The 21,466-nt window shown below is 35.9% G+C and overlaps 2 protein-coding genes across 7 annotated transcripts in view; one reads left to right on the forward strand and one right to left on the reverse strand.

The window, feature by feature from the left end:
* Nucleotides 1-2,071, forward strand: part of LOC149747968 (uncharacterized) — a 13,053-nt gene extending 10,982 nt beyond the window's left edge. For both annotated transcript variants that reach the window (XM_089919974.1, XM_089919973.1), the window contains one exon: nt 1-2,071. This exon is cut by the window's left edge and continues 2,547 nt beyond it. The gene's annotated coding sequence lies outside the window, so the exon portion shown is untranslated.
* INTS13 (integrator complex subunit 13) overlaps nt 1-21,466 on the reverse strand; it is a 66,468-nt gene that overhangs the window by 21,015 nt on the left and 23,987 nt on the right. For 4 of the 5 annotated variants that reach the window (XM_089919976.1, XM_089919977.1, XM_089919975.1 and 1 more), the window contains 3 exons: nt 19,536-19,675; nt 14,002-14,137; nt 1-13,183 (listed from right to left, as the gene is read on the reverse strand). The exon at nt 1-13,183 is cut by the window's left edge. In XM_089919976.1, the coding sequence (XP_089776102.1) occupies nt 13,144-13,183; nt 14,002-14,137; nt 19,536-19,675 (316 nt within the window). In that variant the 3' untranslated portion in view covers nt 1-13,143. The remainder of the gene's footprint in view (nt 13,184-14,001; nt 14,138-19,535; nt 19,676-21,466) is intronic. The other variant, XR_016394806.1, reaches the window with a different exon arrangement.

The following is a 21,466-nucleotide window of genomic DNA, read 5'->3' on the forward strand; positions in this document are numbered from 1 at the left end:
GTATTTGTCTTTCTCTGACTTAATTTCACCTAGCATAATACCCTAGAGGTCCATTCTTGTTGTCACAAATGGCAAGATTTCATTCTTTCTTATGTGAGTAATATTCTATTGTGTGTGTGTGCATATGGGTGTGTATATATATATATGCCACATATTCTTTTTCCATTCATCTATTATGGGTCTCTAGGTGGCTTTTATATCTTGGCTATTGAAAATAATGCTGCAATGAACATAGGGGTGCATATATCTTTTCTAATTAGTATTTTCATTTTCTTTGGATAAATGCCCAGGAGTGGAAGTACTGGATCATATGGTAGTTCTATTTTTAGCTTTTGTGGAATCTCCATACTGTTTTCCACAGTGTCTGCACCAATTTACAATCTCACCACAGGGCACAAGGGTTCTATTTTCTTCACATCCTTGCCAACACTTGTTATTTGTTGACTTTTTGATAATACCTATTCTGACAGGTCTGAGATGATATCTCATTGTGGTTTTGGTTTTCATTTCCCTGATGATTAGTGATGTTGAACATCTTTTCATGTGCCTGTTAGCCATCTGTATGTCTGCTTTGCAGAAATGTTTATTCAGGTCATCTGCCCATTTTTAAAATTGGGTTGTTTGGTTTTTGGATGTTGAGTTGTATAAGTTGTTTGTATATTTTGGATATTAACCCCTTGTCAGATATATCATTTAGAAATATCTTCTCTCATTCAGTAGGCAGCCTTTCATTTTGTTGTTAGTTTCTTTTGCTGGGCAAAAGCTTTTTAGTTTGATGTAGTTTAATTTATTTATTTTTGCTTTTGTTGTCCAGCCTGAGGAGACATATCCAAAAAATACTGCTAAGACTGATGTCAGAGAGAATACTGCCAATATTTTCTTCTAAAAGTTTTATGGTTTCAGGTCTTACATTTGAGCCTTTAATCCATTTTAAGTTGATTTTTGTATATGGTGTGAGAAAGTAGTCCAGTTTGATTCTTTTGCATGTAGCTTTCCAGTTTTCCCAAAACCATTTATTGAAGAGGCTGTCTTTTCCCCATTGTATATTCTTGCCCCCTTTGTCATAGATCAATTGCCCATATAAGTGTGAGTTCATTTCTCAGCTCTTTATTCTGTTCCATTGATCTATGTTTCTGTTTTTGTGCCAGTACCATGCCGTTTGATGACTGTAGCTTTGTAGTATAGTTTTATGTCAGGGATGTGATACATCTGTTCCGTTCTTTTTTTTCTTAAGATTGTTTTGGCTATTCAGGATCTGTTGTGTTTCCATACTAATTTTAGAATTATTTGTTCTAGTTTTGTGAATGCCACTGGTATTTTGATAGGGATTGCATTGAATCTGTAGACTGTCCTGGTTAGTATGGTTATTTTAACAATGCTAATTCTTCCCCGAAGACTGAATCAGGAAGAAATAGAAAATATGAATGAACCACTTATCAGGAATGAAGTTGAATCAGTAATTTTAAAACTCCTAACAAACAAAAGCCCTGGACCAGATGGCTTCACAAATTCTACTACACATTTAGAGAAGAGTTAACACCCATCCTTCTCAAACTATTCCCGAAAATTGTAGAAAAAGGAATGCTTCCAAACTCAGTCTACAAGGCCAGCATCACCCTGGTACTAAAACCAGACAAAGATATCACACACACTAAAAGAAAATTATAGGTCATTATCACTGATAAACATAGATGCAAAAATCTTCAACAAAATATTAGCAAACTGAATTCAGCAATATATTAAAAGGATCATACTCCATGATCAACTGGGATTTATCCCAGGGATGCAGGGATGGTTCAATATCCACAAATCAATCAATGTTATACACGACATTAACAAATTGAAGAATAAAAATCATACGAGCATCTCAATAGATGCAGAAAAAGCTTTTGACAAAATTAAACATCTATTTATGATTTAAAACTCTCCAGGAAGTGGGCATAGAGGGAACCTACCTCAACATAATAAAGGCCGTAGATGACGAACCCACAGTTAACATCACACTCAATAGTGGAAAGCTGAAAGCATTTCCTCTAAGAGCAGGAACAAGACAAGGATGCCCACTCTCACAGAGAAGTCCTAGCCATAGCAATCAGACAACTAAAAGAAATACAAGCATCCAAATTGGAAAGGAAGACATAAAACTGTCACTCTGTGCCTTTGACATGATACTATACATAGAGAATTTTAAAGATTCTAGCAAAAAAACTACTAGAACTCATCAATGAATGCAGGATACAAAATTAATATAAAGAAATCTGATGTGTTTCTGTACACTAACAACAAACTATCAGAAAGAGAAATTAAGAATACAATCCCATTTACAATAACAACCAAAAGAATAAAATACCTGAGAATTGGGAGTTCCCTGGTGGTCTAGTGGTTAGGGTTCAGTGATTTCGCTGCTGTGGCCCAGCTTCAATCCCTGGTGGGGGAACTGAGATCCCTTAAGCCACAAGGAGGTACGGCCTAAAAAAAAAAAAAGCCTGTCAATAAATCTAACTAAGGAGGTAAAAAACCTGTACTCAGAAAACTATAAGACACTGATGAAAGAAATTGAAGATGACACAAATAGACATACTGTGCTCATGGATTGGAAGAATTGATATTGTTAAAATGACTTCTCCATTGTATTCTTACCTTTGACTCACAAACAAGCACCTCATACTGATCTTTTAAAAGACTGACAAAAGGGCTTCCCTGGTGGCGCAGTGGTTGAGAGTCCGCCTGCCAATGCAGGGGGTGTGGGTTCGTGCCCTGGTCCGGGAAGATCCTACATGCCGCAGAGCTGCTGGGCCCGTGAGCCATGGCTGCTGAGCCTGTGCTCCACAACGGGAGAGGCCACAACAGTGAGAGGCCCGCCTACCGCAAAAAAAAAAAAAAGACTGACAAAAAATAACAACAAACCTTCCTTTGATTCTATTCTTTTATTGAGCTACCATAACAGGCAAGGGTGCTTTGGTCACTACACTTCTGAAAGAGCTGACTGATATCCTCTACTTCTAACTTCATTCAAGTAACATTTTAATCACTACAATTTAGTTTCTACTCCCGCTGCTCCATGGCAATGGCTTTTTGGAAGTAATCGCCAGCATCTTGGTTGGCATATCTGTTCGTTGGCCTTGTTTAAGTCTTCAGGCTTCTGAACACCTCTGCAACTTTTGTGGCGCTTCTTCATTCTGACCTCTCTGACCTTTATTTTTCCTTCTCTTCTACCCCTTAAAACATATTCCCAAGGACTGTCCTTGAACTTGGTATGTACATAAATTTAATGTGATGTCTACTTTTAAATAGGACAATATTTTCTCTCTTCTTTTAATATTCTCATCTAAATAGTTATGACCCCATTCCTTACTAAGAAAGAAATTACAGGGGCATTTTAATCCAAAATGTTTTCTCCTTTGAAGCTTTTCATTTTCAGTTGATTCAGAGCAGTGATGGAATTAAATTTAAAATGTTACAAATAAGACAATCCTAATCAGACATTAAGTTTACACATTTCACTAGGAGGAACTTGTTTCAATATACACAACCTGCTAAATTTAGTTTCTACTGAATAGTTAGACAGGGTATAAAAACAAATCTATAAATTGAACCATATGAAATGGCCAATATTCAATTTTGTTTTGAATATAAAAATGGCAATTTTGTATGGTTCAGTCTAATATGTTCATTTTAATCATGGAAATAGATCTGAATGAAATTAAACCTAATAAGTGTAAATTCAGATCCTGGAGATCTCAAAATTAAGTCTAGTGCTTCAAATCTTTACAATAATATGGAAATTTCTAGATTTGCTCATATGAGCAGTACCTCCATAACAAAGTTAGCATCTGGACACTTTTGTTCTCTACACGTTGTGCAATTATACTGGTGACTTTAATTGAAATATTCCAGAAATAACAAAGCAAATAACACAGTGCCTCATAAAACAAGTTGGCCAAAGTACTGTAGATTGTTTTGCCCTCAATTAAGGGCACCTTAGTACTGTAAAGTCAGGAATACAAGTGCAGTATTCAAGAATTCAAACACTTGGTGACCTTCCTCTAAAACTAAGCTGTGTATTTTTCAGTCTTATTCTTAATACTTGCATGATATACCAGTGTCAATCCATATATTAATAAGTCTATGTATTAATGAGGTTTGCACATGTCCACACAGTGATTTTGAACAATCTCCATATAAACTGGAATTTTTGGAGTAAAATATCACAGTATTTATGACTGTAATAGTTTGTCAAACAAGCCATGCAATTATCAGAGGATTGTGAAAATTTTGCCTTATACTATGATTACAAAAATAAAAGAGCTTTTAGTCAGTAGACTCTTTCCCCCCAGCTTTATTAAGATACAATTGACATATAACATAGTGTAAGTTTAAGGTGTATACTTGATACACTGCACTTTTATATTGCAAAATGATTACCACCATAGGGTTAGCTGTCACCTCCATCACGTCATGTAATTACCATTTCTTTTTTGTGGTGGGAACATTTAAGATCTACTCTCTTAGAAACTTTCTAATATATAATACAGTAATACTAACTAGAATCACAATGCTGTGCTTAGATCCCCAGAACTGATTTGACTTATAACTGGATTCTGTATCCTATGACCGACATCTCCCTGTTTCCCCCACCCCCAAGCTCCTGGTAACCACCATTCCACTCTTGCTGAGTTTGATTTGGTAGATTACATATATAAGTGATATCATACAGTAATTGTCTTTCTCTGACTTATTTCACTTAGCATAATACACTCAAGGTCCATTCATGTTATTGCAAATGGCAGGATTTCCTTCTTTCTTATGGCTGAATAATATTCTATTATATATATATACATATTATATATATATATATAATACAATAACAATTTCTTTATCCATTCATTTGTTGAAGGAAACTTAGGTTGTTTCTTGGCAATTATGCATAAAACTGCAATAAACGTGGGAGTTCGGGTACATTTTCAATATCCTGTTTCCTTTCCTTTGGATATATACCCAGCAGTGGGATTGCTGAATTATAAGGTTGTTCTATTTTTAATGTTTTGAGGAACCTCAATAATGTTTTCCATAGTGGCTGTACAATTTACATTCCCACTAGCAGAGCACAAGGGCTCCCTTTTCTCCACATCTTCATCAGCATTTGTTATCTTTTTGATGATAGCCATCCTAACAGATATGAACTGATGTCTCATTGTGGTTTTGATTTGTATTGCCCTGATGGTTAGTGATGTTGAGCACATTTTCATGAACCTGTTGGCCATTTGTATATCTTCTTTGGAAAAAATGTCTTTCAGTCCCTCTTCTGCTGTTGAGCTGTATGAGTTCTTTATATATTTTGGATATTAACCCCTTATCAGATATATAATTTGCAAAATTTTCTCCCATTCCAAAGGTAAGGTTGCCTTTTCATTTTGTTGATTGTTTCTTTTGCTGTGCAGAGGCTTTTTAGCTTGATGTAGTCTCACTTATTAATTTTTGCTTTTGGTGTCATATCCAAAAAATCATTGTTAGGAACTTTTCCCCCTATATCTTCTTCTAGGAGTTTTATGGTTTCAGGTCTTGTGTTTAAGTTTTAAATCCATTTCAAGTTAATTTTTATGAGCTAGGGATCCAGTTTCACATGTGGTTATCCAGTTTTCCCAACACCATTTATTGAAGAGACTATCCTTTCCCCATTGAGTATTCTTGGCTCTCTTTTCAAATATCAGTTGACCATATATGCAAGGGTCTATTTCTGGGCTCTTAATTCTGTTCCATTTGTCTATGTGTCTATTTTTATACCAGCACCATACTGTTTGATTACTGTAGCTTTGTATTTAGTTTAAAATCAGGGAGTGTGATGCCTCCACCTTTGTTCTTTCTCAGGATTGCTTTGTGTTTCCATACAAATTTTAGGGCTTTTTTTTTTATTTCTGTAAAAATGCCGTTGGAATTTTGATAGGGATTGCATTGAATCTATAGATGGCTGTTGGTAGTATGGCTATCTTAACAATATCAGTTCTTCTGATCCATGAACATGGGGTATCTTTCCATTTGTTTGTGTCTTCTTCAATTTTTTTCATCAGTGTCATAGCTTTCAGTGTGTAGATCTTTCACCTCCTTGGTCAAATTTACTCTTAAGTACTGATACTTTACTTTTTTAATGCTATGGTAAATGGAATTTCTATTATTTCTTTTTCAGATATTTCATTGTTAGTGTACAGAAATGCAACTGAATTCTATATGTTGATGTTGTATCCTACAACTTTACTGAATTTTTGATTAGTTCTATCAGTTTTTCTTGTGGCATCTTTAGGATTTTTCTATATGTAAGATTATGTAATCTGCAAACAAAGTCAATTATACCTCTTGCTTTCCAATTTACATGCCTTTTCTTTCTTTTTCTTGCCTGATTACTCTGACTAGGACTTCTAGTACTGTACTGAATAAGAGTGGTAAGAGTGGGCACCCTTGTCTTGTTCCTGATCTTAGAGGAAAAGTTTTCAACCTGTCGTCAATGAGTATGCTGTGAACTGTGAGCATTTCATATACGGCCTTTATTATGTTGAGATGTTACCTCTATACCCAATTAGTTGAGTGTTTTTATCACAAAAGAATGTTGTATTTTATCAAATGTTTCTGTTGCATCTATTGAGGTGATTATATGGTTTTTATCTTCTATTCGACTAATATGGCACATCACATTTACTGATTTTCATATGTTGAACCATCTTTGCATCGCAGGGATAAGTCCACCTTAATCATTGTACACTTTTTAATTTGCTGTTGAATTTTGTTTACTAACATTTTGTTGAAAAATTTGCATCTATATCCATAAGATCTAGTTTTATTTTCTTGTAGTATTCTTATCTGGATTTGGTATCAGGGTAATGCTGGCCTCATAGAATGCGTTTGAAAGTGTTTCCTCTCCAGTTTTTTGGAAGAGTTGGAGAAGTGTTCGCATTACTACTTTAAAAGTTTGGTAGAATTCACCAGTGAAACCATCTGGTCCTGGGCTTTTCCTTTTGGGAATTTTTTTTATTATTGATTCAATCTCCTTACTCATGATTGGTCTGCTCAGATCTTCTATTTCTTCATGATTCAGTCTGGGTAGGTTGTATGCTTCTAGGAATTTACTCATTTTTTTCTGGGTTATACAATTTGTTGGCGTATAATTGCTCATAGTAGTCTCATCATCTTTTGTATTTCTGTATTATCAATTATAATGTCTCCTCTTTCGTTTATAATTTTGTCTTCTTTTTTCCTTAGTCTAGCTAAAGATTTGTCAATTTTATCTTTTTAATAAATCCAGCTCTTAGTTTTTATTGACCTCTTCTATTGTTTTTCCAGCCTCTATTTCATTTTCCTATGCTCTGATCTTTGTTGCTTCATTCCTTCTGCTAACTTTGGGCTTAGTTTGTTTCTTCTTTTTCTAGTTTCATGAGGTGTTAAATTAGGTTGTTTACTTCAGATCTTTATTTTTTTCCCAAATGTAGGTGTTTATTGCTACAAACTTCCCTCTTTTGCAGCATACCATATGTTTTGATATGCTGTATTTCCATTTTTGTTTCAAGATGTTTTAAAATTTCTCTTTGATTTCTTCTTTGACCCATTGACTGTTCAAGAGTGTTAATTTCCACATTTTTGTGAATTTTAAAGTTTTCCTCTTGTTAGTGACTTCTAGTTTCATACCATTGTGGGCACAAAAGATACTTAGTATGATTTCAACCTTCTTAAATTTGCTAAGACTTGTTTTGTGACCTATATGAACTATCCTGGAGAATACTGTGTGTACTTGAGAAGAATTGAGTATTTTGTTGATGTTGGATGGAATGTTTTGTATGTCTCCTAGGTTCATTTGGTCTAAGTAATGTTGGTTACAGTCCAATTTTTTTTTTTGGTTTTATATCTGGATTATTTATCCATTGTTGAAATTAGGGTACTGAAGTCCCCTACTATTATTGTATTGTTACAATATGATAATATTTATCCTTTCAGATCAGTTAGCATTTTCTGAATATATTAAGGTGCTCAATTATGGATGCATATATATGATTCTTGTATCTTCTTAATGAATTGACCCCTTTACCATTATATAACGACCTTCTCTGTCTGTTATCATTTTTGGCTTTAAGTCTATGTTGTCTGATCTAAGTATAGCTACCCTGCTCTCTTTCGGTTTCCACTTTCATGGAATATGTTTTTCCTCTCTTCATTTTGAGCCAATGTGTGTCCTTAAAGCTGAAGTGAGTCTCTTGTAGGCAGCATATAGTTGCCTACATAATCCATCCAGCCACTATATGTCTTTTAATTGGAGAATTCAATCTATTTACATTTGGAGTACTTATTGATAGGTGAGGACTTAGTAATGTCATCTTTTTTCCTGGCTGTTTTGTATTTCTTGCGTTCCTTTCTTCTTCTCTTGCTACCTTCCTCTGTGAACTGATGATTTTCTGAAGTGGTATGCTTCAGAAAGCTCTTTATGTTTTGTGAATCTACTGTAGATTGTTGCTTTGTGGTTACCATGAGGCTTACATAAAATATCTTATACATATATCAGTCTATTTTACACTGGTAATAACTTAACTTCAATCACATACAAAAACTCTACACTTTTACTACCCCCTTCAAGCTTTTGATGTCACAGTTTACCTCTTTTATATTGTATATTCATTAACAAATTATTGTAGCTATAGTTATTTTTAACACTCTTGTCCTTTAACCTTTACACTAGAGTTAAGTGGTTAATACTCCACAATATTATAGTATTATTCTGAATTTGACCATACACTTACCTTTACCACTACATGTTCATGTTTCTATGTTACTAATTATTGTCATTTCATTTCAACTCGAAGAATTCTTTCAGCATTTCTCATAAGGCAGGTCTAGCAGTGATAATTCCCTCAGCTTTTGTCTGGGAAAGTTCTTTCTCTCTCCTTCATTTCTGAACAGCTTTGCCATATAAAATACTCGTTTGGCAGCTTTTTCCTTTCAGCAATTTGGATATATCATCCCACTCTCTCGGCCTATAAGGTCTCTCTGAGAAATCCACTGATAATCTTTTGGGGGTTCCCTTATAAGTTACTAGCTTTTCCCCCCTTGCTGCTTTTAAGAGTCTCTGTCTTTGATTTTTGACACTTGTATTACAGTGTATTTTGGAAAGGAGCTTTTTAAGTTAATTTTGTTTGATGACATATGAACTACATGTACTTGGATATCCGAATCTCCCCCCAGGTTTGGGAAGTTCTGTCATTATTTCTTTTTTTAAAAAATTTGTTTATTTTTGGCTGTGTTGGGTCTTCGTCGCTGCGCGCGGGCCCTCTCCAGCTGCAGCGAGTAGGGGCCACCCCTCGCCGTGGTGTGTGGGCCTCTCATCGTGGTGGCCCCTCCTGTTGCGGAGCATGGGCTCCAGAGCGCAGGCTCAGTAGTTGCAGCTCGCGGGCTCCAGAGCGCAGGCTCAGCAGTTGCGGCTCACAGGCCCAGCCGCTCCGCGGCATGTGGGATCTTCCCAGACCAGGGATCGAACCTGCGCCCTCTGCACTGGCAGGCGGACTCCCAACCACTGCACCACCAGGGAAGCCCTGTCGCTATTTCTTTAAGTAAGTTTTCTGCCCCCTTCCTGCTCTCTTCTTCTGGAACTCCAGTAATTCACCAACTGGCTCTTTTGAGGGTAGCCCATAGAACACTTAGGCTTGTTTCACTCCTTTTCATTCCTTTTTCTTTGTACTCCTCTGACTGGATAATTTCAAAGCTATGTCTTCTGTTTCACAGATTCTTTCTTCTGATTGATCCATTCTGTTTTTGCTGCTCTCTAGTACATTTTCTATTTCATTTCATTCATTGTATTCTTTATCTCAGGAATTTGTATGGTTTATGACTTCCTTGTATTAAACTTCTCATTTTGTTCATGTATTTTTGTCCCTGATTTTGTTGAATTGTCTTTGTTTTCTTGTAGCTTATTGTGTTTCCTGGTCAACAGCTATTTTAAATTCTTTATTGAGTAAATTGCAGATCTCCATGTTTTGGGGTTGTCACTGGAAGATTGTGATCCTTTTGGTGGTGTCATGTTACCTTGATTTTTCATGTTTCTTGAAGTTTTGTATTGCTTTTTTTGCTTTTGAAGTAGCAGTCACCTCCTCTAGTCTTTACTAACTGCCTGTAGGAGAGAGATACCTTCTGTCAGCCCTGCGAGGTGTTCAGAGGCTATCTCAGACCTTCTGTGAATACACCTGCTCCACGCTCCTTTCTCCCTCTTGTGGAAAAATTCTTAAGCTTATCTGCCTTCTCTGGATTCTACAATACAGCAGGCCAAGTGCTGACAGCGTCTCTTTGTTTTCCCAAAGGTGGCTAAACCTCAAGTTTGTAGTTTCACCCTTGCCTGCAATTTCAATCCAGCTTTCTGCATGTGCTCACTAGCTGTCTGTCAAAGCTCACTCTCACTGCTGCCATCAGCAGTGCACAAAGGGAGCTGGCCACAGCGTGGTAGGGGTCTCTGGGTGAGGCATGCAGAGCACTGAGTGTTGTCCATGGGCTAGCTGGGCAGACCCAAGGTGAGGTGTTCCCAGCAGCTGGTGGATGGGCTTCTTGATAGAGTCTACAACACAGTAAGATTCACATCCCTTTAATGCCCTCTGAGAATCCTATCTGCCACTCTCCCAGCATCTTCCCACCCCCTCCCACCAAGCCCCTTGTCTTGTAGCTCACAGTTCAGTACTCTGGATGGGGCAATAAAGAAATGAGCCCCCTTGGCAATGTTCCATACAGCTGGGGAAGTTGGGTGCTCGCTCACACACTCTCACTTTCCCCCACAGGAGAAATCATGGGCTGAGCTCTCTTTTGGCCCTAAGCTGTGTCATCACCTTGGAGGAAGGGTAATGTGGGTAAAGTCAAGCTATTTCTCTTATCTACTCCAGTGCTTCCAGATGCATATTTTTTTTTACTCCAATGGTGTGCTGAAACCTCTCACCTAGAAACCTGGAGTTCCACAAGGCTCTCATGTCCATGGATGAGTGCCTAAGATAGTGTTTTCCAGGGGTTCCCAGACTGTGGCTGAGAGGGTATGGAGCCTCTTCATGGGCTACTGCAGGGTCCACAGCTGAGACCAAGGTTTGTCTGCCTATTTATCCAACACACAGGTGGGTGACACCCTTCCCAGGTCACTTGGCATTGGATGCTGGATGCCACAGCTCCCTCAAAGGCACTTTTGTCCATGGATGGATGTCAAGTTGTTGTTGGGGAGCAAGCGGACAAAAATGAGGGACATCTTTTGCTACCATGATACTGATATCAGAATTTTATAACTGAAAGGGCACTTGTTCTCTCTAGGGTAACTTTCATTCCCACAATCATTAAGTCTGGAAGGGTAATAATTTGTTTTTAATTTAAATTTTGTCCACTTATCTTGACTAGTAAATCCTCAATATGGATCCTGTTTTAGAAGAGCCAACAACTACCAGTCATTTTTCTATTTCTGTCCTAAAACAGTCACTTCCACCAAAAGGCTGTAGAATGTATCTCAAGATAAGACCAAGAATATATAGCTTGATGCTCTGTGGGAGGTGGAGGAGGAGCTCAATTTTAGGTGCTCAAAAGGCATCTAGTTAAGCACATAGAATGAGTCTGCTGGACAATCTTAACCACCAACAATATATGGAATAATATAGAAAACTACTTGTACAGTAGTTCAAAATGTAGCCACAGAAACATTCTACCAGTTGGTAGAACACAATAACAGCAGTATATATGCAAAAATAATACTTAAAAATGGAGACTGAAATGTAGATAAGACTGTCAACAAGCATGGCCTTAGCACATGGGAAAGGAGGAAGCACAAACTGAGAGTAAAAAAAGGGTCTTTGAAATGGTTTATAAAGAAAAGATTTTTGAATCAAGAACTACAGCAGGGACTCCTACTTGGTACAAGCTGAATGGGTATCAAGGATAAGACACAAAAGGTCAGAACTCAACCACAAGTAAATATGATCCAATAATTGAGTACTGGGTTACAGCTCCTGAAATCTTGCAAGTCTAGGCGCTAATAAGGCCTGGTCATGCTTTTGAGTAGTGTATATCTAAACACAGTGGTAAGGAATAAAAATGGCTCTAGCTTAGGGGAGAGGGCAGATGCAAGGGCTAAGAATGATACAGGAGTTGATAAAGGAGAACAATGTATATTTCACTGGATTGAAAGCCTGCTGAACCCTTATTTAACCACCAGTTATTTTTTTTTAAATAAAAAATACTGAATCTCTATATTTAAAAAAAGAGCTTTTCCTCTTCTCTAATAGATACTCAAGGAAAAATGACAAGCCTAGAATTAGCATTTAACATTGAAAAAACATGTTTCTTGCAACATGTTATGAGCTTCCAGAAGCAGCACAGGAAGAAGACTCACCAAATATACACCATATAACCATGACATTTCTGAGAGATGAGGAGACCAAGATTCTTTTCTGGGATTAAAACAAGTAACACAGTAACTTTTCTTTCTTCCAAGTCTGCGAAGCAATCTCCTTCATGCTTCTCTTGCAACATGAAAAGTTAATGAACAATAAGTTTTTAGCATAAAAAGTATATATAACATCATCCAATATGGGTAAACATAAATTTACCCCAACTACCTGAAAACTCTGCTTTTAAGTAGGCAACACACACACAAAACAACTTAAATTAAAATACAAAATAAATAAACAGAAAAATTATTTCTTGGAAAAGCACTGCATATGCTGCAGGTTCATAGGCAATATTTTATATTAAACATAAATCTCACCCAAATTCTGTTAAAATTTCTTACAATTGTCAGCCATTATATGAATATTATCTTTTTCCTAAAGGAATACTCCGATATTTTGCATTTCAGATATTTTAAGAGTTTTATTTGGCAAAGAGAAGCCTAAGAATTTTTTAAAAAACATTTCCAGAGGGAACACCCTTTACCATAAAATAAATTTGTTTAATTTGGGAGGACAAATGTATATTTCTGACATATGTGCTAATTTTACAATTAATACAAAAAAGATAAAGTTAGTTGAAATATTTTAAAAATGTAAAAACCAGTCCAGGCAACATAACTATACAATCTTGCTGTAAAAGTTCTTATATCAAATTCCATCCAAAATATTTATGCAATATACTAAATTCAGTTGCTCAAGTCACTCTTCACTGACGGCTGGCTTTTCCATTTTCTGTTGTCTCCATTCTGAAAAATAGGAGGAAAAAATAAGTTGGTAAAAGTAACTAAAATTAACTACTCCTTATCTAACTATTAAATGAAATTAAAATTTAATATAGTCATAGAAGAGAAGAATGTAAGCACTTTAGAAAATGACTAAAATTAGGGTTCCCCCTGGTTAGTTTAACTTCCTTATTTTGCAAATGAGTGAAAATTGAGGCAGGCCCAGAGAGATTACATGACTACCCCAAGCTTTCATTTCAAAGGCCCCTGGTTTTTTTCCACTATACTGCTCCAAGCAAAACTAAGGAAAAAAATCTCTTCCATTTTGACAAGGATTTATTTCCTCTTCCACTAAAGAAATTCCTTTATCAATACATTTTTAAGAGAATTTCTTCCAAAAAAGATTAAAATAACCATTTAAATTATTTTAGATTTATTCTAATAAATCTTCAATTATTTTTAGATTTTAGATTTATTCAATTAAAATCAATATTCCTAATACTGTATTACTTACTAGGAAAATATTTTCTCCCTTGTTATTTTATACAAGTCAGTGTTGCATACTATGTTTTCTCTACAATTTTTCCCTCTATGATGTTTAATGAACATTCATGGTTACAATCAATAATATCAAGTCTTTTACAAGTACCAAGAATCAAAGAAGGTAATTTTTTTTCTCTTCATAAGTAACATGTATGAGTCCATAATATTATAAGTAATAAGATAAAAGTTATTATAAGTAATAAAAAAATTGCTGACCACAACAAACAAGCAGCGTTTGTTTTTCTAAACTTACTATAAGGCAATTAACAAAACTAATTTCTACAATAATGAATACAAACCCATTTTCCTCTTTAAGATGTTGATATAACTCAGCTCTGTTATTAACAGAGTTCAAACGTCCAGCAAATTCCTGATGTTTTCTGGAATTGGCAGTATTGATTCTATTACTCCATAAGGATAATAAGGACACTGGCCCTGGTGTAATATTTGAAAGAGAACAAAGGTAGAATAATTCATTACTTCAAAATTTACAAACTTAACAAATTTACCCCTTAGTCTATTGTTCACTTTATATAATTTAAGCAATATCATCTTCCCTTTATTCTAAAATTTGTATGTGTTTAGGGGTCCCCAAGACTAACTACTAGAGGTTCAGTGATTTGCTGGAAGGACTCAAATGACTAAACATAAAGTTACAGTCACAGCTAGGAATCATTACAACAGTATAGTAAGGACACATAGCCAAACCAGTGTGGGGAAAAGGCACAGTAGTCAAAAGACGAGTGGAATCCATTTGCAGGCTTTCCATGCTCTCTCCCTCCCATGAGGGTTCACACAAGAGTACATACTCCCTCCAGCAGCAAAAATGCAGCGATGTGTGTACAATATTTCTGCCACAAAAGCACATTTAAGATTCCAGAGTTCAAGGTTTTTCTGGGGGCTGGTCACGTAGGCATTCCCTGCCTAACTACAACTACCAAAATTCCAGACTCCCAGAAGGAAAGCAGGTGTTCAGTTCAGATATAAGGCAAAATAACTTTATCATTTGGGGAATGTTTCAAAAGCCATATTCCCAGATGTCAGCCAAGGGCCAAACTTGAAAGCAGGCTTTTCTAATAATAATAGCCTCAGGCCTGCTATAGTTAACTCTTTTCTGCACAATAGAAAAGGCAAAAAACATTCTCTAACACCATATACAAAAATAAACTCAAAATGGATTAAAGACCTAAATGTAAGACCATTAACCATAAAACTCCTAGAGGAAAACATAGGTAGAATACTCTTTGACATAAATCATAGCAATTATTTTTTTCTGATCTGATTCCTAAAGCAGAAATAAACAAATGGAACCTAATTAAACTTAGAAGCTTTTGCACAGCAAAGGAAACCATCAACAAAACAAAAACACAACCTACCAAATGGGATAAAATATTTGCAAATGATATGACTGATAAGGGGTTAACATCCAAAATATAAAAACAGCCCTTACAACTCAACATCGAAACAAACAAACAAACAACTTGATTTAAAAATGGGCAAAAGACCCGAATAGGCATTTTTCCAAAGAGGAAATGCAGATGGCCAACAGGCACATGAAAAGATGCTCAAATCAGTAATAATCAGGGAAATGAAAATCAAAACCACAGTGAGATATCACCTCACACCTGTGAGAATGGCTACTGTCAAAAAGAACACAGATAACAAACGCTGGCAAGGATATGGAGAAAAGGGAACCCTTGTGCACTGTTGGTGGGAATGTAAATTGGTGCATCCACTGTGGAAAACAGTATGGAGGTTTCTCAAAAAACTAAAAATAGAACTACCATATGACCCAGCAATTCCACTCCTGGGTATATATCCAAAAAAAACCCAAAAACACTAATTCAAAAAGATACATGCACCCCAATGTTCATAGCAACATTATTTACAATTGTCAAAATATGGAAGCAACCTAAGTGTCCATCAACAGATGAATAAAGATGTGGTGTGTGTGTGTGTGTGTGTGTGTGTATGTATGTATACATATATACACATACATACAATGGGAGACTACTCAGCCACAAAAAGGAATGAAATTTTGCCAGATGCCACAACACAGATGGACTTGGAGGGTATTATGCTAAGTGAAAGAAGTCAGACGGAGAAAGACAAATACTGTATGATATCACTTATATGTGGAATCTCAAAAATACAACAAACTAGTGAATATAACAAAAAAGAAGCAGACTCACAGATAGAGAAAACAAACTAGTAATTACCAGTGGGGAGAAGAAAGGGGGAAGGGTTACCAGTGGGAGGAGGGAAGGGGGGAGGGGGTTAAGAGGTATAAACTATTACGCATAAAATTAGCTACAAGGATATATTGTACAACACTGGGAATACAGCTAATATTTTATAATAACTATAAATGGAGCATAACATTTAAAAATTGTGAACCACTATACTGTACATCTGTAACATATAATATTGTACATCAACTATACTTCAATAAAAATAAATAAATAGAATTATAGCACTCCTAAAAGAAAACATAGAAATAAATCTTTGTGACTTTGGGTTAGCAAAGATTTCTCACATATAACACCAAAAGCACATCATAAAAGAAAAAAATTTATATATTGAACTTCATCAAAATTAGAAACTTCTGCTCTGCAAAAGTCGCTCTCAGGAGAGGGACAATCCACAGACTTGGAGAAAACATTTGCAAATCACATATCCAACATAAGATTTGTACCCAGAATAAATTAAAAATTCTCAAAATTCAACAATAACCCCCCCCCAAACAACCCAATTTAAAAATGAGCAAAATATCTGAATGGACCTTCATCAAAGAAGATATACAGTTGGCAAATAAGCAAATGAAATGACACTCGCCATCATTAGTCATGAGAGAAAATATAAATTAAAACCACAAGGAAATACTACTACATACTTATTAGGAGAGAAAAAAAATCATGACAATACCAAGTGCTTTCAAGGGTGCAGAACAACCAGAACTCTCACTAACTGCTGGTGGGAATGCACATGCACAGCCACTTGGAAAAGTGAGTTGGCACTTTCTAATAAAGTCAGTCATGTACAGTGGAATAAAAAAAAAAAACTAATGATAAACACACAACACAGATGAATCACAAATGCATTATGTTCTATGAAATAAGCCAACCTCAAAAGGCAGCACACTCTATGATTTTATTTATATGACATTCTGAGAAAGGCACAATCATAGAGGGAAAAAGACACATCCATGGTTATGAGGGATTGGGGGCAGGGCAGTGTAGGACGAGCACAACTGTTCTATATCTGACTGTGGTAGGGGCTGTTACACAACTGTATACAAGGTCTAAACTCACAGACTGTGCACCAGAGAGAGTTTATATTACTGCATATAAATTTTCCATAATAACAAAATTAGAAACATTTTTTCTTATTATAAAACTAATACATACATATTCATTAGATAAAATGTAGAAAACAGCAAAACATATAAAGAGGGGATAAATCACCCATAATACTACTGCTCTAACAACTATACATATTTTTTTTAATGCCAATCTATAGCAATAAAATTACATTTTGGCTTTTCTATTATTGCATTACACAAAGAGAGGTGAACAGATTCTCATCACATCTATAGGGCATGTTTGGAATAGCCCAACCTTCCATGCAGACTACACAGCAAGCACAAAATTCACTTTGGAGAGTCCTAGGAAGTTATTTTCCAAAGCAGATGAAACAGAGGTACAATAAAAGACCCATATCAAATTGCTGATCAGGAGAGACATATGACTTAGGTTGTAAAATAGAATGAAAAAAGAAACAAAAATACCAGTCTTGAATGGAAAGTTACAAGGGCAGGCAGTGATTTGCAATCAAGTTACTTCTCATACAGGCCACTCTATATAGTGTTTCCAGGGTGAAAAGCTTCAGGGATCTAGTTAATTGAATTATAGCTGATATTTCATCTAAGTGACACGCTCTAGTGCATATGTGTATAAAAATTCCTTTTAAAACAAAGTGGACATCATGGTATATATGGCTGTGTAACCTGCATTTTAAATTTAACTTATTATACATTAATTCATTAATTTTTTCATTTAACAAATAGTAATTGAACTTCTACCATGAACCAGGGACTGTAGTGAGTGCTAATGAAAATTTACAACAGTAAATTTTTAAAAGCCCCTGCCTTTGAAATGTTTCAGCCGAATAGCAGAGGCAACATATCAATCAATAATGTCAATGCAGTACTCTTTTAAGTGCTACCATAGTATTAATCAAGGGACGCAATGGAAACACAAAGAAGTACCTGACTTAATTGTGAAAGGAAGTCCTCAGGGAAGTCTTTTCTGAAAAAGTAGTTATTTAAGTTAAAATCTGAATGATATACATTAGCAAGAGGAAAGAGTGGGTATTTGTGAAAATAGTTATTCTGGGGCTTTATAAATTCCACCCTATGGACACACCATCATTTAAGTCATTCTCTTGCTAATTCATGTTTCAGTGGCTTGCAACTTTTTGCTACTATAAATAATAATTTTTAGAGTTCTATTTTCCAAACAGTGTTGAAGCATTGCTTAGATTAAACCTAAATTAACCTCATCCTAATCAGCAGTGGCATGTGAGTAACAGAATAATTTACCAATAGACATTTAAATCCCACTATTTTCCAGGTACCCTGGGCAAATGCCTAAAAGACAAATATGATAAGATCTTACCTCTAATTTCAAAGAAATCAGTGAACTGGACAATATTAACATGTATTACAATATATACTACAACAATAGTATATAAAAAAACAAACAATCCCACCTTCTCCCTAGGATGAGCTGCCAATAATTGTAACTAGCTCTGAGGTCTTATGTAAAGGCACAGTGGTAAGAACTCAGTCCTTTGTCATACCATTTCCCATTTACCCTGAAAGAACTGAATTTAGTTTACCTTCAAGATAACTAAAGCCTGCGGTGATTTCAGGCACTCCCAAACCCGAATCCTATCTTTGACTGCTAGAATTCCTCAAGAGGAAATTCAGCTTTTCAGCGTATAAGTAAGACATAAAAGGCATTACAATAAAAATATTGTTTGTAATACCTTTACTGAAACCCATTCACAAGACATTTTAATTTATCAATAAATGGGGATAGTAGATCCTTCCCTAAGTTCAGTAACAGCTTAGAGAAAAGAGTCTGTCCTCAATAACCTAGCACTTAGTATAGTGTTAGGAACATACACAGATTCAAGATTATGTAATTAAAATTTCTTAAACCACAGACTTTATAGTAAAAGTGTTTATCTTCCAAAGGCTTCATTAATAAAGCTATGACACTACGTTTCCTTTAAAACTGACAAATGGGACTTCCCTGGTGGCACAGTGGCTAAGAATCTGCCTGCCAATGCAGGGGACATGGGTTCAAGCCCTGGTCTGGGAAGATCCCACATGCCGCGGAGCAACTAAGCCCATGTGCCACAACCACTGAGCCTGCGCTCTAAAGCCCGGGAGCAACAGCTACTGAGCCTGTGTGCCACAACTGCTGAGGCCCACGCACCTAGAGCCCATGCTCCACAACAAGAGAAGACACTGCAATGGGAAGCCTGCACACTTCAACAAAGAGCGGCCCCCGCTCACCGCAACTAGAGAAAGCCCATGCACAGCAACGAAGACCCAACGCAGCCAAAAATAAATTAAAATTAAAAAAAAAAAAAGCTGACAAATGTATTTACTGCCTATATTTTCCAAGGCTGTGAACAAAGGGTCTCCTAAACAACATCAGGAGCAGTGAGTAGCTCTTCCTCACACACAACATAAAAGGATACTGTACAACAGAACTAAACTGGAAAACTTTTTACAAACATAGTTACCGCAGTTCTACCTTACCTTTTGATTTTTCTACTGGTGGAGTTTCATCCGTCTCAACAAGAGGCTTTTTATTTGGAGGTTCTGGGGAATCAGGTGAATCTTTGATAATCTCAGCTTCAGCCAACTCTTCTTTTCCACGTTCTAAGATTCCTTTTAATCTTTGAGAGAGACAAATAATAAAAACGTAAAAAGTTTAAATTCTTAGAAATCTGAATGGTTCAATAATTTAACTAGACTTTACATACCAATCAATAAAAGATACCTGGCTCTCACAACATAAGCCTAGGAACAAATCAGAAGCTATACCTCAATTTAAAATCAGGTAAGAGAAGTTAACAAATTTAAACACAAGTCTCCCTTTTCCTCCCTATAATGCAGTAATTCAGTAACGTAGTCAGCTGTAAAAAGGGGCTAAAATTATAAAAGAAAATGAAGAAGAATTTATAAAGGTAAAATTTTAAAGGTCAGAAATAATGTGATCTCTGTTGCAACAAAAAGAATAAAATACCTAGGAATAAACCTACCTAGGGAGACAAAAGACGTATATGCAGAAAACTGTAAGACACTGATGAAAGAAATTAAAGATGATACAAACAGATGGAGAGATATACCATGTTCTTGGATTGGAAGAATCTATATTGTGAAAATGACTATACTACCCAAAGCAATCTACAGATTCAATGCAATCCCTATCAAATTACCAATGGCATTTTTTACAGAACTAGAACAAAAAATCTTAAAATTTGTATGGAGACACAAAAGACCCCGGATAGTCAAAGCAGTATTGATGGAAAAAAACAGAGCTGGAGGAATCAGACTCCCTGACTTCAGACTATACTACAAAGCTACAGTAATCAAGACAATATGGTACTGGCACAAAAACAGAAATATAGATCAATGGAACAGGATAGAAAGCCAAGAGATAAACCCACGCACCTATGGTCAACTAATCTATGACAAATGAGGCAAGGATATACGATAGAGAAAAGACAGTCTCTTCAATAAGTGGTGCTGGGGAAACTGGACAGCTACATGTAAAAGAATGAAATTAGAACACTCCCTAACACCATACACAAAAATAAACTCAAAATGGATTAGAAACCTAAATATAAGACTGGACACTATAAAATCTTAAAGGAAAACATAGGAAGAACACTCTTTGACATAAACCACAGCAAGATCTTTTTTGATCCACCTTCTAGAGTAATGGAAATAAAAACAAAAATAAACAAATGGGACCTAATGAAACTTCAAAGCTTTTGCAAAGCAAACTACAAACAAGATGAAAAGACAACCCTCAGAATGGAGAAAATATTTGCAAATGAATCAAGAGACAAAGGATTAATCTCCAAAATATATAAATAGCTCATGCAGCTCAATATTAAAAAAACAAACAACCCAATCCAAAAATGGGCAGAAGACCTAAATAGACATTTCTCCAAAGAAGACATACAGATGGCCAAGAAGCACATGAAAAGCTGCTCAGCATCACTAATTATTAGAGAAATGCAAATCAAAAGTACAATGAGGTATCACCTCACACCAGTTAGAATGGGCATCATCAGAAAATCTACAAACAACAAATGCTGGAGAGGGTGTGGAGATAAGGGAACCCTCTTGCACTGTTGGTGGGAATGTAAATTGATACAGCCACTATGGAGAACAGTATGGAGGTTCCTTAAAAAACTAAAAGTAGAACTACCATACAACCCCGCAATCCCACTACTGGGTATATATCCAGAGAAAACCATAATTCAAAAAGACACATGCACCCCAATGTTCATTACAGCACTATTTACAATAGCCAGGTCATGGAAGCAACCTAAATGTCCAATGACAAAGGAATGGATAAAGATGTGGTACATATATACAATGGAATATTACTCAGCCATAAAAGGAACGAAATTTGTAGAGATGTGGATGGATCTAGAGACTGTCATACAGAGTGA

Source organism: Delphinapterus leucas, chromosome 11 (assembly GCF_059928025.1).
Source record: "Delphinapterus leucas isolate spDelLeu-1000000601 "Yukka" chromosome 11, BTC_Dleu_Yukka2, whole genome shotgun sequence".
NCBI classification, from domain to species: domain Eukaryota; kingdom Metazoa; phylum Chordata; class Mammalia; order Artiodactyla; family Monodontidae; genus Delphinapterus; species Delphinapterus leucas.